This window comes from Watersipora subatra, chromosome 5 (assembly GCF_963576615.1).
Source record: "Watersipora subatra chromosome 5, tzWatSuba1.1, whole genome shotgun sequence".
NCBI classification, from domain to species: domain Eukaryota; kingdom Metazoa; phylum Bryozoa; class Gymnolaemata; order Cheilostomatida; family Watersiporidae; genus Watersipora; species Watersipora subatra.
The window spans coordinates 629,583-655,258 of record NC_088712.1 but is presented as its reverse complement, the minus strand read 5'-3'; the positions used below and the strand labels follow the sequence as shown (position 1 = coordinate 655,258).

At 35.4% G+C, this 25,676-nt stretch overlaps 1 protein-coding gene across 1 annotated transcript; it reads right to left on the bottom strand.

The window, feature by feature from the left end:
- Positions 1-230: 230 nt before the first annotated feature.
- On the bottom strand, positions 231-21,181 carry LOC137396701 (muscarinic acetylcholine receptor M1-like). The gene is made up of 8 exons (XM_068083016.1): positions 21,037-21,181; positions 16,081-16,269; positions 11,367-11,511; positions 10,221-10,361; positions 8,686-8,873; positions 6,654-6,684; positions 1,759-2,285; positions 231-446 (listed from the first exon to the last, which is right to left on the bottom strand). Exons 1-8 carry the CDS (start codon positions 21,179-21,181, stop codon positions 292-294), a joined length of 1,521 nt encoding a protein of 506 aa, XP_067939117.1. The 3' UTR covers positions 231-291.
- Between the last annotated feature and the right edge of the window lie 4,495 nt (positions 21,182-25,676).

Genomic DNA, 25,676 nt, shown 5'->3' with positions numbered 1-25,676 from the left:
TGAGACATTGCACAACAGTATCTGTAAATTTAACATAAATAATATAAAAAATAAATATTTTAGGTATATATATATACACAAGTTTTACTTCAAAGTTTTGTTAACTGCCGCTGTTGACTCCAGCTGTTTCACATCTGATACAATCACAAGCAATGTTTTATGTTTGAAAGTCTCTCTGATTTTACCGCAGCACCTATAAATGATGATGATGAGCCACAGTCTGTCATTCTCTCCTCATGGTCACCCGCTACTCATCGCACTTTGTATCTCTTCAATGATTCACTTGTAGTCTTAGAACCGCCAGGCTCGGGTTGTGATTAAATCGACTCTCCGCTTCTGCTTGACTTTGCATGTGATTATTTTTAGAAATGTCTGTCGGAAAGTTATGTTACACAGGGCGTAGCACAGTGGGTTTACTGTACTGTTGAGGTAGCACAACCAATAGCCTGCAAAAGAGGTGTTGACTGTAATGCTTAGGTGGTAGAACCAACAGCCTGCAATTAAGATGTTCACTGTAATGCTTAGGTAGCACAAAGTTGCATAATGTCATGTACAAATGTTGCACAGAACTACATGTATTGACACAACTCCGCAGTATTACAACTATATGCAAAATTGTACGGTACTAGGCACAAAAGTTGTACGGTAACATGTACAAAAGCAGTACAGAACCATACACAAAAGTTGTACAGTACCATATACAAATTTCAGAAGCACATTAAAAGTCGTTGACGTTCTTGATACGGGTATATGTATGTAACTTTTACAACTGATGGTAATTCATCATTAATCAACTGTGCAGTCAAACACTGCAATTATAACAAAAAAGGAAATGAACTGAAAGGATAAATGTCTATTGAAGCACATGTTAGGGTAAATGAAGCTGATGTCAGCTGTCAGCATGAAAAGTGCCAGGAGGTGATTGTTCAGGTAATTAAGGGGTGAATGCAAACAAACCTGACTTAGAAACCAACAGTCTGTAATCAACTTATAGCATACCGTACCAAAGGCAACTGAGAAGTGAATCATCATTCAGATAAAAGAGCTGTCTTACCTAGACTGCACGACTAATATGCTCTACGGAATTGTGCACTCTGTACATGAGCAAAATAGATTTGCTTTGTACGGATAGTGAAAGATGACCTTTCACAAACTTTAGTCGATGTCATGAGAAAGTCTCGATATTTTCTATCATTTGCGATTGTTTTTGATGTAAATTGACTGCCAAGATGTCTCAAGGTTGATTCGACAAAACAAGATTGCGGTTAAAATTCGAAGAAGAAAAATACATTAGAGATGGCGCCGCTAGTTGCTATCGTTGCTACGGTTAATATTAGCTTTTATCAGGGTTTAAGTTGCAGCGTTCCATGTCTCTATCATGTTAGTCTCTGCAGCTATAGATGTCATATTCGTACTTTCGCTCGGTCTGAGTGTTTTAACTGCAATCAAGTTTTATCGATTTTAATCTTGAAACATCCTGCAGTGAAATCACCTCAAATGTCAAAAGCAATCAAAAATGATGCAAAATTTCCGATAAAATATAATACAATCTTGTGCAAGTTTATTTTTCAATCAACAACATTTGATTGGCCTATTTATTTGCCCATTGTCAAATATGGTGAAAACTCTAATTGCCCTTGCTCACCTAATCAGAAACACTACGGGAAACAATTTGTTGTAACAATGTCACATGATGTTTGTATTATATCTGCTCGGTCTTACAAGTAAGTTACTCAAGAGATAACGATCAACACTCACCTATTTTGTAGAGAGTGTCTGGTACGATGTCTGCATTAAACGCATTGACAACAGTGAAGACCATGTATGGACTCCATGTGAGAATAAACGCCAACAAGATGGCGCTCAATGTCTTTGCTGCCTTACTTTCTTGCCTCTTTTCGTGACCTTGTTTTCGTCGTTGAGTCGCTGTTTTTTGTGAGACTTGAGATTCATTTTGTTCATGTTCTTTGTTTAGGATTGGTGAGCGATCACCTCTGTCCTCTGTTGAACTATTGCTGCTAGCGGCGGCAATCAGTGGTGTGTGCCCCACGTCTGGTGTAGCATTATATTGTGTAGGAGTGCTTGGAAATGGTTTGTGCGAACCGTTACTTCTGGCTATAATGTGATTGCTTAGAGTTGTCGGCTCGGGTGTTGGAATTCTTTCATTAAAAGATGTGGTAATGCATTCGACTATTTCAGTAAATTCTCTGGATTCGTTTTCAACATTTTCTCGAGAAAAAGCTCTTTTAAGGAAGGCTGAGAAGGAGCGCATGCTCGAGGTTTGTCTATTGGAATGCGGGTTAAGGGTGTCACAGTTATTCGTGTGGCCATAGTTGTAGCCAGATGTGTGGGTTACACTCAGATCTGAGCTGTCGAGTTCGTCATCCCTACAGACAAATCAAAATATTTGCTTCCTTTTACCATCCTAAGACTGACTTCAATGGCATCATTTTAAAAATTTTATTTATACCTCAGCTACCTCAATCTCTTACAAGCTCCTCCGGCACAATATGTTTACTTATATAAACTTTCCCTCTAGTAGAATTCTGCTTAAAATGCAGACACTCAAATAGCCAAGGTTCTCATAATTCTAATGGACATTTGATAAGGTTATGAGCTGTTGGTAGCTGGACTTACACATTCAGTGGGTGCTGAGGCTACCAAAGCTCAGATTACTATAAATAGAGTAAACGCTATTTTCTCTCTATTTTTTACATTCCTAGTTGTAGATGTTGTTAAGTAAGTTGCCACATAAAGTAAAGCTCAAAGAATCATACTGCAATCGTCTAACCCTAATAGCCCAAAATCTAGAACAGCAATGTGTTGTTTGAAAAGTTTCGTAACGGAACTCCCATAACTGATCCCATGGACTTACGACACTTATTAAAGGCGGATGATTGAAAACCAGGCCTGTATTCCCTGGTTGCAAATTGGGGTGGCAAATATTAGGCAACTAGTTAGGAACACCTGGGGGTTTGGGGGTGGTGTAAACCCCCAACGGGGTTCGGAGCAGCAGCCCGAAGCTCTGGACTTTTTAAGCATTAACAACCCTCAAAGTATGCATGAATGCAATCAATTGTAAGCATCAAAATCTACCTAAATATATTATTTATGGTTCACGGAAGGCAAAACTTTTTTTTTATTCAACGAATGATAATAAAATTATGATATAAAACTCATAACACTATAGATTTCTGTAAGGGACATTGACAGAACAAGAGCTATTACTTTCGTAATGCAATAGCTCTTGTTCTGTCAGTGTGTCCATGGCAGAAATCTTTCACAACTGATTCTGTATCTATTTCAACATCTTTATATATGTGGAATATTAGAATATTATTTAGACGAGCCTGTCCCATAGTGCTCCTCCTCGATATTTTCATTTGGTTATGTTATCAGAAGGAAAATGCAAGTTTGGAGGTCACCTTCACACCCCCAAACTCGGACAAGCCCACTTAGACTCGGACATGCCCAGCCAAGATTACAGAGTTTATGTGTAACAGTGGCCTTAAAAACATTACCTGTCCTAAGCAAAGCAGACATCACACTCAATTTTGGGAAATTGCCCACTCATATCGGCCAAGTGCAGACAATTAACTTATTAACACTCTAAAATTACTGTATATATTCTACAGGATGAAAATATTCGATGGATTTAATAGTTCGCCATTTCGCGAACAGACGATTCCGCGAATCTTTAAAGTTCAGTAATAATTAGTCCTATTTTTAAGCACAAGGGAGAATAACTGTTTCAAGTTAAAAGCTAGTCGCTAGGCAGAAGTAGTAAATGTAGCCGAGTTCCACATTTTTTTAAATCATTGCCTGGGCTTTGGGTTAACCCTATTGCCATTGCATCACACTTCTTTACAAAATTATTCAAGGTTGTCACAAGTTATTCGGAATTCGGCACGGCATCATCGAAAAAATCTCCTACGGTTCTTTACGTTGAAAAAGCTCATAACCTACCACAAGTTGTTGGTTCACCAAAGGCCTCCAAATCGATGAATATTTATGCAAACCTCTGGATGAAGCCAAAGATTTATAGCTTAGCATGATCGACATAAAATTCTTAGCTAAACAGAAACATAAACACGTGGTATACACAGAAGGTTTTACTCTAGCAGCTTTCACGGATGTACAGGCACTTTCTGTTACAATCACAGAGGGCTGCCATACGGAATGGGTTCACCGAGGCAGGAATATTGGAAACATGATTATATTATATATATTCATATGTAGAAATACATATATTCAGAATATATATATATTTTATATATAGATAAAAATCTATATAGATATTTCTTTAGGAGTTTTTAGAGATATTTATATAGAGATATTTTTATGTATAAATATATTATAATTAATAACAATTTTGAGTGTACAAATACAATATTTCAAATGCAAATAAAATTTTACAAACAATGAATTGAGTAAATAAAAACAGTTCGCCCATATGGCGGTTGTCTGGTAATAAAATTAAACTGATACATTTGATAAGTAAATACTGGCGTGGAATGGTGCTCTCTGACTAGTTATTTTGGTAAAGGCAGCGCTATATCGCTGTCACTGTCTTGGGTACATGTTAAAGGCAATTCTCTCACTACTACATGGCTGGTAAGGCAGTTATCATCAGAACCCTTCTCATGGTTTGCTATTGCAACGATCTTCTAGTTGGCCAAAGACGTGATTGTAAAGCAATTATTGTTCCCTTTTTAAAATAGATATACTCTCCTCGTTAGCAGCTGCGGTCACTTCTACCTCAATTTCAAGACTTCCCTGAATGGTTGGTGATTTTCTAGGAATGACATCCACCACCCTTGCAGTCATTGTGCCTCCGTGTATGATGAAAAAGCTGCTTACTCTACTTATTTCACAGGGTAGATGACCAACCGGTGCGCAGTCTGCATTTATTAGCTTTACTGAAAATGGGTCGTGCAGATTATTGGGCTCCTCTCTCACACTAAAACAAATAACGAAGCGGTAGGAATGGAAAAATAAATATTGTGTTTTGCCAAAGGATCAAAGTAAATTTAATTATTAATTTAGTAAATGGTTTTGAAAAAAACCCATTACTTACCACAAGTTGTTGGTTCATCAAAGGCCGCCAAAGCGATGAGTATTCGTGAAAACCTCTGGACGCAGCAAGAAATTTATAGCTTAGCATGATCGACTCGTAGTTGGCAGCTAAATGGAAACCTAAACACGCGATGTACACATTGCGAACGGTTAATTCTATTGCTAGCTGCAATAGAGTTAACTCTTAATAGAGTGTGATTGTGTTCATCCGCAAATAAATTAGTCCGCGACTAAACATGAAAAAGCCAATGTGCGCGAAACTTAACTCCGTGAATATTTTCATCCTGTAAGGTATTGTACACGTGTCTATTATAAGATACTATATGATGTACGCATGTCTATTATAAGATACTATATATTGTACACATGTCTATTATAAGGTAATATATATGGTACACATGTCTATTATAAGGTACTATATATGGTATACATGTCTATTATAAGGTACTATATATGGTATACATGTCTATTATAATGTACTATATATGGTATACATGTCTATTATAAGGTACTATATATTGTAGACATGTATATTATAAGGTACTATATATTGTGCACATGTCTATTATAAGGTACTATATATTGTACACATGTCTATTATAAGGTACTATATATTGTACACATGTCTATTATAAGGTACTTTATATTGTATACATGTTTATTATAAGGTACTATATATTGCACATATGTTTATTATAAATTAGTATGTGTTGTACATATTTTTATTATAAGGTAATATATATTCTCGACATATGCGTATTGGCTCTATAATGCCATCGGTTACGGTGCACATAGTCGACGAATAATTGTCGAGAAGACAACACCAACATATGGAGATATGCTGTGAACCAGCCTTTTGGGACTGTCATTTTTCAAACCAACTTTGAAAATTTGACACTTCACATTATATGAAATTTCTTGTGTAATACAAAGCTCAAACTTTACATAATTTCTTTACATTCAGTGAAATAAATGTGTAAGTAGGTTATAGGGTTGTTTACTGTATAGCGATTATGGTTGGATCCACTTTAGTACAAGGTGATCGGTCCCAATAAGGGGTTATTATGTACTTAGGCCTTTTGTGCCATAATTTAATTACCTGGATTAGACATTTCACGAGTTTTCATCGCAGCGGCTTTTTGGCGCTTACGCGCTGCCTTGACCAGGTGAAATTTAAAACTTAAAACCAGTTTTGAGTTCAGCAATCAAACAAGAGATGGCCATTACACAACTATATTGTTAATACGATTGGTGATATATTTACCTTAAAATACTTAATACTTACCTTAAAATGATCAAGCTTTACTCAAACCACTGGCCTGCTACCAAAACACGGCTGCTTATCTCTTAAGAAGTCATCAGCATACTGTTCAAAGTTTAACCTAGATTACATGAGTCATGTTGATTTCAAACAATGTATCTGGTAAACATCTTTCCTTGAAAAAACTGCTGAGTCAACTCACGTGTCATGCATCTCGCAGCAAATACCAATACAGTCAAGTATTCGTTCCTTGCATGAAGTTTCCTCAACTTTATCATGCTCAAGGGAATTTAGAGAGAAGACGAGGTCCACAGGCTGCTGAATAAGTGTCTTTATGGCGAGGTTGTCTGTTAGAAAAATAAATATTTATTAGCGAATATTATCATCTCGACGGTTTTAGAGCTCAAGTGTTGCTAAAACAATAATTTTAGACTAAAAACATTAAAATTCTGAAACAGAAACAATAAAAGAACCCTCTGTTTTCCCTCTGTCTGAAGCCAGTTGATTATTGGGTAAAAAAAGATTACCTTTACAGGATTTGAACTAGCAACTTGCAGCATGATAGACTGACATTCTAACAACTGCACCACTCAACTGGTGCCTGGTGTAATTAAAGATATTGCACCTGGTGATCTCACACTGCACACAGGACTACCAGGATGCCAGTCAAAATAGTGGAATAATTGATTATATTCACAAATACATAGTCAGATGAAATTATTGAATTAATAAACCTGCACATTCCTCCAGAGTTGCTAAATATTTGGGCCAACCATAACAGGCTTTCGCACTATTGAGGCAGCAAAGTCATCAGTTAGCTGTTTCATAACAGTGATTATGTTACCGTTCTTGTAGTAAGTTGCAAGGCATTGTGAGATTTCTTTAAAAGTATACGCGTGTGAACATGTGTGCGTGTTTAACAGCTCAGGCTCGGTAAAAGCCGGCGGAAGTTTCCTAGAACAATAAAACGTTGATCAGACACAGCATTTTATTACAGTCAGTTGGCTTTGAGAACCTTTAACTGTGGTTGTCACATGGATCACTCAGATAAATGATGACTAGTGAGGGTGATTGCTCAGATAAAGAGCTACACAATTTTAAAGCATGGTTCTCATATACACCGCAGGCACCAGCAGCTGGCTTGCATGGTTATTGGCAGTGAATTTGGAACCTAGGCGCCGAGGGCTGCCGTTAGCTGCCGGCAGTCGGTGTAAGAGTTTAGTGCTGTTCAACTTCTACAAGGAGCCACAGACAAAACCTTCCCAAAATGAGCTCTATAGGTAAAAGCCGGCATTTTCCAATTGGCATCGTGACTGGCAGCAGCATGGCTGATGATGGAACACAGTTGTTTTCACTGACTCGCAAAAACCCAGCTCAGTACTGACAAGGTCAGTGTAGGTTAGTATGAGTAGTAATATTGGTAGGTAGAGAGAAAGAAGTAGAATTAGCGTTTGTTTATATTTAAAAATACACGCCTGACCATGCGGTTTGAAGTAAACATTAGCCACCAAGCCTAGCACCGCCAATGTTCTGCTGCTAGAGTTTGGCGGCGATACTAGAACCACGCTTTAACTGTGTGTAAGTTAACCAATAATCTGTTATTATTTTCAAACAATTTTCGTGATGACAATTCGCTTTTCTAATGAGCAGATTAACCAATCAGAATTGTCAATTAAAATTACACGCCTTAAATTATGCATGTAAATATGTTTGCCATTCTTATTGCTTATTATTGCATGAGTTATGAAGAAAAAGATTTATGCTGCAAACAATATCTACATCTGATGCAAGCAAACGTTTCACTTCTGTTGTCTATAACAATGTAACACAAGTGTGAGAAAATTGAACGATACCCAATCTGTTGTGACTGGTTGTTTCAGCCAAACAATCATCAAGTTAACAAAGCTCAAACTACCGATAGCTCATTTTTCATTACATTTTCATTCGACCAAAATCAAATGCTTCCACAAGACTATCGGTTGTTATAAATTTTTACAAAATCTGTCTTATTATTGGTTAATGAGCAGTTTATTTGGTGCTGCCATTCACCCTTCAAGGAAGTCTGACAGCTGCTAAATCTACACACATTGCTCAAATCTTTAAAGGGCAGACCACTTTATTTCAATCGAGAATAGTGTAACTGGAAAACAGTTTCTAAGAACTTAGTACTCGTGTGCTGCAGCAAGTTAGCTTTCTCACAATATCTAGCTGACTTTTCACTAGATTAACTTGAAAATCCAATTGTCTCGGCAGCGCAACCTGACCTGTGAGTCACCTGTGAGTCACCTGCGACATCCATAGTATATGTCAGTATTGTATAAGATTTATTTAGGTGCCAGCAAACTTACTTCCTGCTTGCAGCTTCTCGGGAAATCGTCTTCTTGTCTTGAGACAGACAATAAAATACAGAACGACCATGACCGTCACAGGAAGATAAAAAGCTACGATTGAAGTTACAAGTGTGACGATTTGGGTAGTAGCCAAATTTTGCTTGCCGAGAAATTGTACATAACACTCATCGTCAAGCACTGTTCGTCTGCAAAAAATATGCTAACCGATGACATCACAAAAATCAATCATCAGCAAACTAAATGATATTAGGCCATTCTCAGCATATGAAGTAATTTTCCACATGCAACCATCATTATTTCTCAGAACATCACAGTTTTGTATCTAAAATCAATACATAAAGGTGATGTATTTTATCTAGCGTACATTAGAGTAGGTTATCTAGTGTAAGTTAAAAGAATTTATCTAGTGTAAGTTCAAAAAATTTATCTAGTGTAAGTTGAAATTAGTTATCTAGTGTAAGTTAGGGTAAGTTATCTAGTTTAAGTTAAGGTAAGTTATCTAGTGTAAGTTAAGGTAAGTTATCTAGTGTAAATTAAGGTAAGTTATCTAGTGTAAGTTAGGGTAAGTTATCTAGTTTAAGTTAAGGTAAGTTATCTAGTGTAAATTAAGGTAAGTTATCTAGTGTAAGTTAGGGTAAGTTATCTAGTGTAAGTTAGGGTAAGTTATCTAGTGTAAATTAGGGTAAGTTATCTAGTGTAAGTTAGGGTAAGTTATCTAGTGTAAGTTAGGGTAAGTTATCTAGTGTAAACTAGTTGATTTTGCTGCATGTTTTTATTACTCGTTCTCAGACCGAACCAAAGCATTGTTAAGTTCACTCTTCCTTTCAGGAGTCCACGAGTTTAAGCAACAAAAAGAACTTTCTCTGCATAACTTTAGATTTTTTCATATATTTTGAGGTTTTGGTGTCGTTTATTTTGTACTTTCATATAAAGCAACTCGTTGAAGTTTTTAAAACTGTCATTGATGATAAGCGACATAATCAAATAAAATGCTTTAAACAGATGCTGTAGGTCTTGGATATCAAACCTCCACTGCTTATCTGAAGCCAGACTTAGACTACCAGGCTATAATATATACTGTTGGTTTTGTATCAGCGTAGTATATAGGCTCATCATAACTAGAGCCAACCTAAGGTTCATATTAACATAACCATGTAGACACACTATATACAGTATCTATTTAACTAACAAATGTCTCATACCAAGATAGGCAGCATTTAGAGTTGCACAAACAACCCCTAGACCTAACATAACTAACATAATATATATTTCTATATCGAATTTTGGTTTTGTATCAGCATAATATATAGGGTCACCATATGTAGAACCAACACAAGGTTCATGTCAACATAACCATATAGACGCACCATACACGTTATATATTTAACTAACAAATGTCATATACCCACATAGACAGCATGTGGAGTTGCATAAACAACCCCTAAACCAAACATAATATATCTTCTGCCCTAGTTTGAAATGCAACCATAGATTGCATGAAAATACCATTTACATAGAAAATTCATACTCACTCTCCGACTATATATGGCCATGAAATTATCCAGGGAGTCCATAAAAGAAAAGAAACACCCCAAGCTATGGCTATCATGACTCCAACATTCTTGCCTGTTCTCCATGCTCTATAGTTGAGAGGCCTTTTCACAGACATGAACCTTAAACGTAACATATAATAATTGTACTATGAGTATAACAGATGTCTATTATAAGGTACTATATATTGTACACATGTCTATGGTAAGGTCTTATTATGGCACACTTGCATTTGACTGACACCTCTATAATGGTGACAAGCTGTATAGCTTTTGCCAATTACCAGATTAGCGGTTATTTCACAATATTGATATGTATATTTGATATATGTAATTTATTATAATATATTATATTACAACACATTATATATTATATAATATATAATTATAATGTATATTATGCCATAATATATTAGACATATTATAATATATATAATATATATTATATTTTAGTTAATTATAGCATAATTATATTATATTATGATGTATACAATATACCAAATATTATAATATAAACTATAATATATTATATAACATATATATTATATTATTATATATTATTTTATTCTATATTACAATATATTATAATATGTTTGATATATTTAGTTAACTATTTGCTCAAAAGAGTATTTTTAGGTTTTCCAGGCGAAACCCCCCAGAGTAAATATTAAAAAGCTGATCCAACTAAGGTTATTTCACTGTAAGACAACTCCCCATTTGGCACTGCTACCGGGTAAAATCAAGTGATAATCTATTCTGTAATCTATCGATTAAACTTAATAATATTTGATATCTAACTACTCACTTTATTGTTTCTATTATTTATTATTTCTTAAAATCCTCCTGCAATAATCTAGTTTTGATTCAACTGCCCCTGGATGTCAATTTATCAAAAAAGAGGTTAAAAGGTCAGTGAATTTTTGATAGCAGAATGTTTTTGCAAATACGTGGAACTGCCTGCTGCTTAGCAAATTGAAATTTAAATTCAAATTTAAAATTTTTAGCTTAAATTTTTCATTTTTTTCAATTTTCAAACTTAAAATTTGAATTTGAAAGAATTTAAAATTATAAAGCTACATGAAACCATGACGATTCAAATATTTTTGTCAACAGAAAGAGTGCTTCTACCTGTCAAAGCAGATGATGAGAAGATTGGCTACAGAGGCGTTAGACATAGTGTAGTCTATGCAGAGCCATATATCACACGCGATTGGTCCAAGAGGCCATTCACCAAGGATGAGAAACGTTGTGTACAGAGGCATTGACACCAGACCTGCAGTACAGTGAACACTGAGAGAAGACAGAGCAATTGACGATTCAGAACGTGTCTCTGCCATAGTAAAATATACTGTTTAATTTGGTTACCTGGACAGCTCAGGATGACCCAAACACACGGGTATTCCACGTAGTTCAAAAAGAATTATAACGTTCACCAATATTATGGAAAATGCATTGAGTGTCAAGTTACAACAGCTAACATTTAAAATGCGAATACCTCAGTCTTTCACTCTGTCACATAAAATATATTAATGGTTTTGCCTTGCAAAGTTTTTCTTAACAAGTGTCTCTGCAGTAGAATTAGTTCAGCAATGAGCAGAGAATTTAGTTTGCATCCTTCATTAATGTATTTCTTGTTGGTTAACTTTTGAAAATAAAGTAACAAAACTGTGTGTCTGAGCATTAGACATGCCAAAACAAGTTGTCAAAGTTTGTGAAAGTCTCAGAAAATGCTTTTTTTAACATTAGCAACCATTTTTACATGCATCCACAGAAACAACCCATTTTTGTAGCTACATTGTATGGCTTTGCATGCTGATTAGTTAAATGAAATTGTAAGAACTTTAACCTTTTTCAGCTTGGACAATCAAGTTTTGAAAGTGATTTGTTCAATAAACTGCTTTGGAAGAAGTCACCTAAACCATCCGTGTTTAGTCAAGGTCTTATGGAGTTGTCTACCCTTTATGTAAAACTTGCTCAAAATCATATCAAGGGATTTTCTATGTTTCTGCCCAAAAATATTATAAGGCGGTAATCATAGTAGATGGAGTTGTCCCACTTGTGCATTCAAACAGTAGGTTTAGGAGTAGCTCTATGAGTAACTTTATGTATCAATACGTATATATAATATACATATTGTTATATGCAGTACATATCAATTGTGTCTCAATGTTTATGATAATAAGAGTTGTGTCTCTCTGTCTGTCTGAAACCATGCTTAAAGGTAAGGAAAAGGATTGCAGTATACGCGATTCGAACTCAGAGAATCAACTTAGTAGCCATGCATGCCAGCATTAAGATACTCTACCAACCTGCCACACTACCGACTAATTGTGCACGTTCTTATTATCATTGACAATCCATTACTGCACTAGACTCAGGATAGTAGTAAGTGTAATTGTAACACAGGAACAGCAGTTATTGCGCAAATATGTATTTAGCAAAAACAATTCTGCAGAAAACCTTCCTACAAAGATTTTTGGGTGTTACTACTAGCATTCATAGGTATTGCCGAGCTGATTTTAATGATGGAAAATTTGCTTCACAAGTGAGCACATTGACTGATCTATATTGTCGGTGATAGCTAGTTTTTTCTACCCAAGAAATTGGATTTGTGACAGCCAGCTACACAGTCAACTAATATTAGGCACAAGCATGTAAATATAAATTATGTGTAACATTTCTATGAATAAAATTTTGGACCATATTGAATTTTTATTACGTAAATTTGTTTATGTGAATGGAGTATTTCGTTTTTCGTTTGCAAAGTGAGCCAAGCCTTTTTACGGGCCTGCACTTGATCTGCTCTGATTGATTGTCACAACTGAATAATTATTTGCAAATTGAACAAGTTCAAATGGTAGTGTTGGCATCTTTTCTAGACCATCAGTGGTTACAGGAAGTGTTTCTGACCTTAAGTTTCCCTCTCCGACAAACCAACTTATGTATGTAGACTAGTCAGTAGTTCATCAGGTAATTGTATTACTAGGGTTTATTGAGAAAGATAGTTCACCGTTCCAGTTCTTATGAGTCTTATAGATTCAGAGCAGGAGACAGGATATTAAATGGACATATATGGTAGAGCAATGACCTGTCTCTTTGGTAAGCTCTTTGTAGTTATGCGGTTAGCAGAATGTGGAGGTGATGTGATAACACCAATCAAAAATGTCTAGAAGGACAGGTGACAGCCAAGAGAATGAACTAACTTAATTAGATGTAAGCATGCGATCTGATTAGAAAAAAGGGTCAGGAAATGGCAGAATAAATAGAAGGTTTGGTGTTGTTTGTTCAACCCTATACACTGAGTGGACAATTCTCTCGCTGAGCACTTTTTAGAGTAGACAAGGATAAATCGATGTGATTACCCTTCAGTACAAATGGAACACGACAAACCCGAGTAGTACTAAGGTTTTCAGTCTATTTTAGTTTTCTATGACCCTTTTTATTTTAAGAAAACGTAAATATATTCAGCACAACAACATCTGAATATTGAACTGGCCAAAAGTTAATTCAGTTAACTTTTCTATGATTCAGAGGCAAAAAGCAATCATTGTTTCCATTGCGCGTATGATGCACGTTTGGAATTGTGCGCCCGTTTAACTATTGTGTGATGTGTTTCAATGAACATTTGCATGTAACAGATTAGCATAGATAGTTTGTTAAAAGAAAGAATTCTACACCAGAGGTCATTGTGAAGCACTCCTGTCTCGCTTAGCAGCACACTGGCTGTCGATATAGGAACAATGGTGTAGAAAACATTTAAAATTTTAAATACTCCAAAATGTTTCAAATATTGCTCGGTATTAGCACCATTCGAGGCATAGCATGTCTTCCACGGTATTTTCTTGCGCATCAGCCTTAAGTGCTGTTTCCATCTTCCAAAAGCATGAAACACTCGCTAAAAATTTACAAGTAACAAAACTTGCTTGACTTGCGGGTTTTTCCAATTTCATCTTGTGGATGACTTGTTGATGATGCAAACTAGTAGATCAACACTTTTGCTACTAACTACATTTTGACACTTTTTGACCTTTTATAACTAGCACCATGAGCAAGTATGAGTCAGAAGAATTATCAATATTATTACAGCTTACGGTATTATTATTACAGCTAAAAATAAAATAATCACTCTCAGTAGTACTAAAGTTCAATAAGAAATCCTCAGAAGTTTTTGATCTACAATTTGTGAGACCTCCATAGCTGTAATTTTGTTGATTACATTTATTACATGATTAATTCTTTTGCTAATAAATTAAGTTTTAAGGACATAATCTCATACTTGGTACAACCCAATGTAAGACAAAGGCATGTATAGCTGTTGAACTACAAGGTCTATGATTTTGCCTTGATATCATATTATTCGGTATAAAGGTCTACTTCAACTCGTGCTATAAAAATACTGTTATCAGGGTCAGGGCCGTAACGATCGACCTTTTGGCCGCCACAGTAACCGGGCTAAGCTTTTCTGTCACAGAAGAAGGCTCAGTCACCGTTGAAGATGGCCAGACGAATGAGGAGACTGTGTACTAGAAGAGTGAATCATATTAAAAGACTGAACGTAAAACAAAACGAAAAGTAGGCGAAGCCTAAAAAGAAATAAAATATGTAAAAGGAGCCCAAAACGATCATTCGAACAGAGTTGTACACCCACTCTCTACATGTTTGCATTTGGTTTATTGCTTATCTTACATGTATGCTGATGAATATTTATTTAAATATAATATTATATATCGTTAGTGTTTAACACTCGCTGTTGTCGTTTGACTGTCTTGTGGAGAGTAAAAGGAACTGGCAGTTTCTTTTACAATACCACAAATGTCTTACAGAATGAGCTCTCAGATATTTTGTTGAACATTTTCACTACTACCGTGATCATGTTCCAAGTTTGATGAATTACATGTATCAATATTATTATAGTTTATGGAAATATTATTACTGCTATAAAAGTTAAAACAAAATCACTCTCACTCAGTAGTACTATTATTCAACAGATAATCATCAGAAGCCTATTGATCTACAATGAGTGAAACCTCCGTAGCTGTAATATGTCTGACACAACTGATTGCAAAAAAACAAAGTTTGGACAAAGTGAAACTACATTCAAGTTGGCCCTAACCATGTGACAAGTTGCATCATTTTCAATACAAATAGGTATTTCATACAGCGCACAATTGGCTCTCAAAGTGAAACTTGTCAATGTGGCTTAGACTTTTGTCAAATCAAGTCATTCCCACCATTCATAAAAAAATTAATGTTTGTAGTGTGCGGTTGCTATGACTTTCCTAAACGTCAACAAATAATACTGTTTAAAATACAACCCTCATCTTTGAAGACAAATTTCTCAGTTTGCTGTGTTGACCATATTGAGCAGCACCACCTTCGATAAAAATCTGTATTTCAAGTGAAATTTCCAAAAACCGTTTTGAAAATCTGAAAAGTTTCTCTATTACGTAGGGCTCAAAAGCAATTTCGTGATTTGATCTCATTTGTATTAAAAATGATATGACCTGTCATATATTTTCTATTGGTATGTAAATAATTGCTTGCTCTTGTTTAAGTGGGATACTATAGGCTAATTAATTTATTATTCGCTAATCAGAAACAAATTTATACAAAGCCTACTAAAGCTGCACCTTATAGCACTTGGCCACACTCAAATGCTTTGCCAAGCCATTCTACACGGCTAGTGGTAGACAGCGAGTTTCGGAAACAATGCATATCCGGCAGATCATATGCTACGTGTACAATTGAGCATAAACTAGAATTCATAGCCTCCTCAATCTATGTAGCTTCAGTTCCTAAGGACTGGCTAAACATAGACAGTAATAACTTGACTTCAACTCACCTATCATGAGATCTGCAACTGCGAGGCTCAACAGAAAGTAGTTTGATATTATCTGCAGTTTGATCTCGACCTTGAAGGATGCAAGAACGAGGCCGTTGCCTGCAACCGTTAATGCGATAAGCACAATTGCGCCAAGGGAGATGAGCACCACCTGCCAAAGCTGGAGGGAGGAGCTGACGTTCCCAGCGTCTGTAACAACTCAAGCAGTAAATATACATTTTCTACTTTTGTTCTACATCATACTAGGCAAAGGATATCTCAAACTGAAGGCTGATTGATTCACACTATATCGCTGTTGGAGTTGTTCTCTCAGCCATAATTCCTCTACTACAAACACCATAAACCAATGGCATCGTCGAGGCAATGTTGAAATGTTAGGAAAGATTGCAGATGCCAAACTTTCTTGATAGTCGGCAGAGCATCCTTGACAACATGTGCACCACTTGGGCAAGCTGATTGGCCGTCACGAACTGCTTGATCTGTTTTTTTTCATGATTCATATTTTTTTCGTTTTTATCATGCTGCGAGTCTAATATTCCACCGTTATACTGCCACCGCATTGTAAAATGAGAATTATACTAGTTGCATCGCTTTATATATTGTTATATTATCCTTTATTACATGATATTTTATTTCTTTCAGTCTCCATAAATTGGGGTTCTTTAAAAATAAAAGATTGCCTTCTGCATTAGTTTGCAAAGTCAAGAAATAAAAATTTAGTTTTGTTTGGCAGAAGGATTTATTATTTAAACTCTGTCTTCGCGATCTGTTTTTAAAAAAATTGCCGCCACATTTAGACTGAGGGCACAAGTTAGCATGCCGCAGACTATTCGCTAATGTAAATGCAGATGGGTTCGTGATAGTCTGAAACTTGTTAGTATCGGTTATCACCAAAGCAGGGTGTGATAAACCCTGACCTATAGTGATATAACGTGAGTCAGTCTTTAACTACAAGTAATGTAGCATCACTGAACTTTACCATGCCGCAATTATACCTAGTTTGATAGAAGACTTTAATAATGTAAGTTTGAACAGCTATGCATTTGTGACTTATATAAGGCTGAAGTCTAATACCTCTGTTGGCGTTCCAATCAACCAATACTTGTAACCTGTTTAACAATGCAGTCACTAATTCCACCATTTTGTTGACTTGTCGATTTGAACCATATTCGTCGATTCGAACCAATAACCTGCATTGTTATTGGTTTAAATCAACCAATAACCTGGCTTGAAAATGATTACAGAAGGCCCAGAGATATAATCTTCAGTTATAAAGTTCAGTGATGCTACATTGCTTGTAGTTAAAGACTGACTCAAGTTATATCGCTATAGGTCAGGGTTTATCACACACTGCTTTGGTGATCACCGATACTAACAATGTTCAGACTATCACGAACCCATCTGCATTTACATTAGCTAATAGTCTGCGGCATGCTAACTTGTGCCCTCAGTCTAAATGTGGCGGCAATTTTTTTAAAAACAGATCGCGAAGACAGAGTTTAAATAATAAATCCTTCTGCCAAACAAAACTAAATTTTTATTTTTTGACTTTGTAAACTAATGCAGAAGGCAATCTTTTATTTTTAAAGAACCCCAATTTATGGAGACTGAAAGAAATAAAATATCATGTAATAAAGGATAATATAACAATATATAAAGCGATGCAACTAGTATAATGTGATGAGAGATTATACAATTTAATAAAATAGTATAATTAATTTTACTAATTTTATAATTATTTTTATTTAATATACCAAAGTAAAATATAATAAAGGGAATATACTAAATTAAAATGTAATAAAGGGAATATACTAAAGTAAAATATATATTAAATGTAGCTGAACATGATATTATATAGTGGGATATAGTGCAGAAATCTATAAAATAGAACCAGATATAAAATAATAACAATATCATATAAAATTTATAAAAATAAATAGTAAAATATATAGGCCTAATATATAGCAATTATATAATATAAAATAATGCAATATTAGTAACCAAATACAATAAATGTAATATGGTATAATAATTTATTTGTGGTATAAAACAATCTTATAATTTTATATTATAATTTTATTTACGTTTTAAAGCATGACCTACTTTAATATAACCCAATATTATATATTATATACTATAATATGTAAGACAATTAAAACATAGTCCAGCCATTACTGCATTTACATGGCTACCTCCTAGATTTTCCTGAACTAGTCATCTGAGGAATACAAAAATTCAGACCATTCAAAAGTTCTTCAAACTCATTATATTTAATTTAAGATTTCGCGGAGCTTTACCAAACTGTCAATTCTGCAGCGATGAGTGTAGTAGACCGATGCCTTTTAATATTGACCTCGGCTAATCAAAGAAACCCTTTCACATGTAATAGCATTCACATCCTTTTTCTCAAGAGACCATGAATTTCCTTGTGGGCCACTGATGATGTCATAGAAATGAATGAAGCAGGGAATTTCATTTCCATTGCAAGACATCTAAATCAAAGAAGAAAATATAACTACTTTATTTCATTTGAAAGGAGAAAGCAATTATTCTATTAGCTAATATGATTGCGCCTACTCAATTTATCAAGGGCGGAATCCATTATTGACATGCTACTGCAGGTGATCTCAATTTAATGTATCAAGGCAGGATTTCCCATTGACATGCTACTGCAGGTGATGCAACACATATGCTTTATTTCTGCAAGAAATGGGTGACTGGTACCTGCTGTGCTACCAAGTTGCTTTCTTAGTTGGTAAAGAAAGTCAGCGATGACAAATGCTGTACCATGATGTGCAAGCTTGAGCTAATCTGCAAGAGATCCACATCATGGAAACGGCAAAAATGCACAAGTTGAGCCAGTTTTATTATTTGCAATTCTTTATTGAATATTTCGAATGATGATCATTAAAGTATCACGCAGACTATTTTTTCTAAAACTTCACACTTCGGTCGTTTTTTATTATTTGAGCAGTTCCAAATAACTCTAATGTTCTGAATGCTGCCGAGAGTGACAAAACTGCATCGCAACTTATCGACCAATGGGGTCAATAAGTTGCGATGAAGTCGTGTCTTTTTATCGTTAAATCTGCATCATTCAAATGTCCATTGAAACAATTAACTCAAAGTGTGCACAACTCCAAATGCACATCATGCGCTCCATGAAAACAATTTTTTGTGAAAGAGAAGTGGGCCTTCACTAATTCCGCCATTGTGCTGAATGTGAGATAATTACGCGAAGGTTCAGGTTCAGGTAAACTTTCATATTTGCAGACTAAACAAGATTTTAAAATTTATTTATCAATTTTGTTGACAGTAAATTTTGTCTCGTTAGGCCTTCTAAACACAGACTCTTTGACTACTCGGCCGGAGGCAACTAGCCTTCATGGCAGCTTTTTTTATTCCCAATCTTTCCTATCATCTTTCTCTTAAGACCGTGTCTGTCTGTCTGTCTGTCTGTTTGTTTAAAGTCACTTTAAAGGCTGGATCACACCTTATCGCTGTATGACGGCATTTTCCTTTCCGCGTTCATCGTCGATTATGTGAACCGTAAATTGATGAAATCGACGAAGCGACACAGAAGGTGTCAAGAAGGTTTGCGGCTGTCAAACTTTCTCAATAATTCGCCAAGCATCGAAGTTTACCTTTTTAATGTGATCCATATCGGCGATAGTAATTCACAGTCGTGAATACCGTGCTTTATTTATTTCTGTTTATGATAGTTGCTTCGAGACTAGTATTCGATTAAAGCACACAAAAACAAAAAGGTTTCTTCAGGAAAAAATTGGTGAAGAAAAATGAAAACACTACGTCATGGAGTATTTCCTGTTGCAAACACGGATGGGTTTGTGAAGGTGTGAACATCATTATCATCAACGATCACCAAAGTATCGAGGTATCAACGCTAAGATCTGGCAACATAGCGTGAACTAGCCTCAAGAGCATCATAAAAAAGATTGCACCATACAAGACTTGAACCCAGACATTCATCATCTTAGGCAACCTTCTGAACCACTCGATCCCCTTGCCTCAGTTGATCATAATTTTGCAGATTACATGACAATCTCTCACAGCACACCAGACTGCCTGTGTCTTAGCAGAAATAATTTATGAAATTGTTATTCATGATAATGGTTAATCTGCAAAGTCGATGTCTATGACCGTTGATCACAATGTTAACATGTGAATTACTGAAGAGTGAAGGGTTACTGATTGCCTACATAAATTTGGTTAAAGAGAAATAAAAGTTGTCTTTAGTGGCTGGGTCCATCAGTCACAGACGGCCACTGAGGTCAAGTTCAGCCTATTCAGAAGCTGAACTTGAATTAATGACTAAATTTATTTGAAAGGAAAATGACTAAATGATCTCGGCCCATCTAACTTTTGGCCTCAGATAACTGTTTTATCTGAACTTCGGCAAACTTTTATGCAAAGGAATTATAAGAACAGTTGAAACTTGCACAGTCAAGCCCTGCTTCATAACCATTCCAACACTTTTCAAGGTTTGATTTTAAATTTTAGCAAATAATTTACCTTACACTCAAATATAATTTTTAACATGCAACACCTGCAGTCTTTTATTTTAGTAACTGAAAATGAAAGAACAAGAAACTTAACAATAAACCAAAAAAACTGTATCAGCTAGATTAGCAAAAACCTTGTTGAGTATACTGTATACCATCACTTCTACTTCCAATCCTAGCCTACTTTTTCTCTCACCCATTTCTAAGACATCTTTGGTTTGTACTGTTTAGAACAGATTAAAAAATTTACTGTGTATTTTTATAAAGATGTTTGCTCAAACATAGAATCTTTTTAACATATGAAGCAGATCTTGAAGCGAAATAATTTCGTATGCAGGAAATCGACTGTAAATTCTTTATCCTGACAAGATGTGTTGGGCAGACAACTCCAAATAGAGAGGTCAGCCCAATAGGTAAAAAAAAAATAACGAACCTGTATGAGAAAGGTTGAATGAAGTATTCTGGAAAGATACTGTCTGATTTGAAGATATGTTTAGAAGTCTGTGTATGCCTGTTTGGAAGTCTGTACTGTTGCTGCCAATCCCTATTGGACTGTCATCGGCAGCAATGTTGGCCATCTTCCGCTACATCCATTGAGATCTGTAGTAAGAGGCTTGACAAATTAGACATTTTGGAAATGAGATGCAAATGAAATGATCTACTCAGAGATCTTTTACTAGACTGTTGTCAGCAGTCAGCAATCAGTCAATAGTCAACAGTCAATAGTCAGCTGTCACCAGTCAATAGTCCACAGTCAGTAGTCGATAGTCAACACTTAGCAGTCAATAGTCAGTAGTCAATGGTAAGTAGTCAATAGTCAGTAGTATATGGTCAGCAGTCAATAGTCAGCAGTCAATAGTCAGTAGTCAATAGTCAGCAGTCAATATTGAGCAGCCAATATTGAGCAGTCAATAGTCAGCAGTCAATAGTCAGCAGTCAATAGTCAGCAGTCAATAGTCAGCAGTCAATAGTCAGCAGTCAATAGTCAGCAGTCAATAGTCAGCAGTCAATAGTCAGCAGTCAATAGTCAGCAGTCAATAGTCAGCAGTCAATAGTCAGCAGTCAATAGTTAGCAGTCAATAGTCAGCAGTCAATAGTCAGCAGTCAATAGTCAGCAGTCAATGGTCAGCAGTCAATAGTCAGCAGTCAATAGTCAATGGTCAGCACTCAACGGTCAATAGATAATAATCAGTAGTCAGCAATAGTCAAACAAACAGCTCAAGAGCCTCAGGGATGCTGTCAGCTGTCTCAGTCAGCATTCTGTTTTGTTATTTCTGATTTTTTCAGGTCCAAAATGCTTTATCTGAGTTCAAAAAGAACAAAAATTATTCAAATATGTTTTCTCAGTACGACGCAAAGAGAAGTATGGTGTAAGACAGCTTTCTATTTTTACCTCAAAATTAAGTGTCGGTAACAAAGTATGCAACATGTCATGAATTCATGCATAAGTCTATATTTGAGTTAGTATAGCTATGATGGCTAATTGTACGCAGAATCTTAACAGATATTTTTCTCAAATATTTTTCTCTGAAGCGATTAAGTAAATCGGTCAGTCATATCATTTAATTTTAACACTTTCGATGCCGTAGATGCATTTATGCGTTTTCTACGGTCAAGTGCCGTAGACGCATTTTTGCAACTTTCCCAGCATATGCATAGTAACTTAATTTTATTATTCGTTGACAACATAACCAGTGGTCTTTAGAACTTTTATGAAATTGATAGTGTTGTCCCAAGGTTTATCTAACAAAATAGCCTAAAATAATGAAACAACTAAAACTAAGAATTTTGTTTGAGAGTTTGCAACGTAAAAACAAAATTTTTTGTGTAAGTTTTGTTAAGTACCGCGCGAGTCAGAAAACAGGTAACTATTTATGTTGATGACATTATAGTCAACTCAGATTCAAATTTTCGTGATTATACAGATAATTAAAGTAGCAGCACTGACTCTGATAGTGCTGCTACAGTAACAGTTTTGTAAGGGTAAGGAACATTGTGGAGGATCGTGTTAGCTTCGAAGCGACAACAGCTTTACATAGCTTTATCATCGCACAAAGTATAGATACATTGAATTTTTTACATAGCAGTGTTGGTTAAAATGTTGGAAAAATAAAAAATGTAACAAAAATGTTCTAGATAGGGTTTGAAATTGAAAAAATATTGTATACATATTATGAAGCAATATCAGCAACTTTCGATAAAATGGCTGGCACTAGGTCGACAGCTAAATTTGTACATGGGCGGCAGTGAAAGGGTTAAACTTCAAATTTAACAAAAATCAGCAAAACTTTTAGCTTTAGCCGAAACTAAAATATTGCTATATACATTTAGAGTAGCTGATTATACTCACAGTAAGGTAACATTGGTGATGGGACTTACTACAAGTTTAACACGTATCTACCTCTACTTGCAATTCTCCATTTTGCATAGTTAGAGTCTGTCTCAAACTTCTGTGGACCTCCCATTAGGCTGCCACAAAATAGCAGCACAATATTTATTAACTTGTCTTTACAGAAAAAATAAATCGCCAGATGACAAGCCGCTCCCACTTATTGGAGTTTTCAGTTTTCAACTATTGAGCTCTAAACTAAATCTGCTGAAGACCTGGAGAGGCTGAATATTCATATAGTTTGTAACTAGTTGCAAGAACCTAGTTCAATGTTTGTCATTTTGTATTAAAGAAAGAAGCACTTTTTGAACTATTTTAGGCAAAAGTTTTACAAAAACCTAATCAAAGGATGATAAGGAGAATACGACTCCAAAATTACTTGACTTTCAATCTCTAATTTTTATTGATGTGAAGATTGCAAAGGCGATTTCTGGTTGAAATACTAGCAGCAACTTACTGCAAAGCACGTTGCTATGAGTATAACCTCTACAAAAGAACATCTTACCTAATGACACCACACTAATAAGAATGTTAAAACATCATTGCAATCTTCTTCAAAATACCTCAAGTTCCGTTTATCTTAATAAAATTTTTACGTTTTGCCAAAAAAAATTTTGTGACAACAATTCTTAATTGTGTCATATTTATTCTGCTAGGATGGCTCACAATCAAGTTGGCAACTATGGCCAGTGTATCTCAGTGCAGTATTTTGAATTTCTGATATCCTGTAGTGAGGATTGAACTACCACCCTTCCCCTTGAAATTCCTTAAATCTAACAACTACACTACTGCTGTTCTCTTCCTTACTAATGCTATAAACTCTCTAAGCTAAAATGCACTAACATGCATCAGCCATCGATTTGGAAGTATGATCTCTGCTAGCGGTCATAGCAACAAGAGGTTGTGCATGATAAGAGTGTCTCTGTATCCGATGGCAAACCTTGATGATCAAAGAGACATTCAACAGTAGTACACTGGATGTTGGCCAATACACACAGCTCTCTGGTAAATGTAAGAATACGGCTGACCAGGGTTTAGAATCAATAAATTGTGATTTTCTTACTTTTGTTTAAAAGCAGTTTTTTACAACTTTTCTAATTTGTGTTTTTGGTTTTCAACTTTTATGAAAACTTGAAACCATTTAGAGTGAGGAATACAAGCGATGCTAGGATCACAAGTGTCGATTTACAAGTAACTCACAAGTTAGATAAAAAGGTTATTGATATTTTCTAAAAACTTAGAGAATAAAATCTTTATCAAGTGTAACAACAAAAAGCCTGTTTAGAATTCAATAATTTTGCAAAACTGTCTCGGGGTGGGGGGCTCATATGGCAAGTTTACAAACATAACAACAACAATCCCCTGTTGACTGTAACATGATTAACCGAAGAATTGTACTAACCAACTGAAACTGAGTATAAAATATGATTGAAGGTATCGTGTCACTGATTGCCTAGAACATGGTCAACATGTTTCAAAATTGAGGGCAGTGAAACAGAGCAGCGCCACTATAATAGATGTCTCATCGCATGCAACAGGGCAGTCACATCATCACACAGAGTTTCCCACCAGTTTGGTAACCTGGCAACTAACCACAAGCAGACAGCCATGGCAAGATTAAACCACCTTTAACCAGAAACGCCGACTCATTCACTGGAATACCATAATATGCATCAATTGATTATAATTGGAGAAAAAATAATTTCTGTTTTCTATAGTATATAAGAATTTCTAATGCATCTGTGTAAAAGCATTGAATGCATTTCCATATTGTCCCAATTTGTCCCTGGTTACAGTCATTGGTTGCCACTGGTTACACATAGACAAATGAAAGTTTGTGTAGCTGACATAAAGCAAATTTTTGTGCTATATCTCTACAACTTTAACTTATGTTGTCAACTCAATACTACATTGTCAGTTTTTAGAGATCAATTCGAATCTCTTCGATTCTCCGATAAAAAAGTCACCTGAAAATTGTTTTGGGCAGATCTATAGACTTTGGACTAATCTATCACCATAATAATTGTGGTTGGATGCTTTACCAAACATGACTGAAAGTTCTGGTGTGACTCGACCACTGGCCAACTGATCGTAAGTGCCGTCATCTCTGCGCCATACATCTGCTGCTCTTTTGTTTATTATGGTGAGCATGAATCAAACAAATAGTTTCTGTTTTTTGCTCGAATTAAAAATGAACTTACAAAAAATGAACTTAAAAATGAACATAAAATTTTAATTGATTCTATCAAGAAGTATCAGGGTCTTTCTATCATTTTTAATATTTTTTGATGTTTAGGGTGATCTGAGTGTCAAGATGTTTCAAGATTAAAATCGACAGGCAAAGCTTAGTCACAGTTAAGCCGCTCAAATCAAGTGAAGATGCGATTATTCCATCTATAGGTCCGCAGAATAAAAATACGTAACGCTGCAACTTGAATACAATAGCTGATGTCAACTATACCAACTGATGATGTCATTTCAGCACAAATTTTTTTGTTGATTTTAATCTTGAAACAAGTTTTGATAAAATTTACTAATCTTTTGTGTAAGGTCATGTTTAATAAAAACAGCATTTTTCTCCAAATTTGTTTAAATATACATCGAGTCATGCAATCAGAAGAAATGATTTCTCATGAAGCATTACTTACCTACTGACTGCGCAGTCAAGTTAAATTTGTCGAGCC

Excerpts from the sequence above, each read along its gene's own strand:
- LOC137396701 (XM_068083016.1), bottom strand. The coding sequence starts at position 21,181 with ATGGCCAACATTGCTGCCGATGACAGTCCAATAGGGATTGGCAGCAAC. Across the intron at positions 16,270-21,036 it reads ATTCAACCTTTCTCATACAG|ACGCTGGGAACGTCAGCTCC; the intron begins GTTCGTTATTTT and ends GAGTTGTTACAG. Across the intron at positions 8,874-10,220 it reads TGGCCATATATAGTCGGAGA|ACGAACAGTGCTTGACGATG; the intron begins GTGAGTATGAAT and ends TATTTTTTGCAG.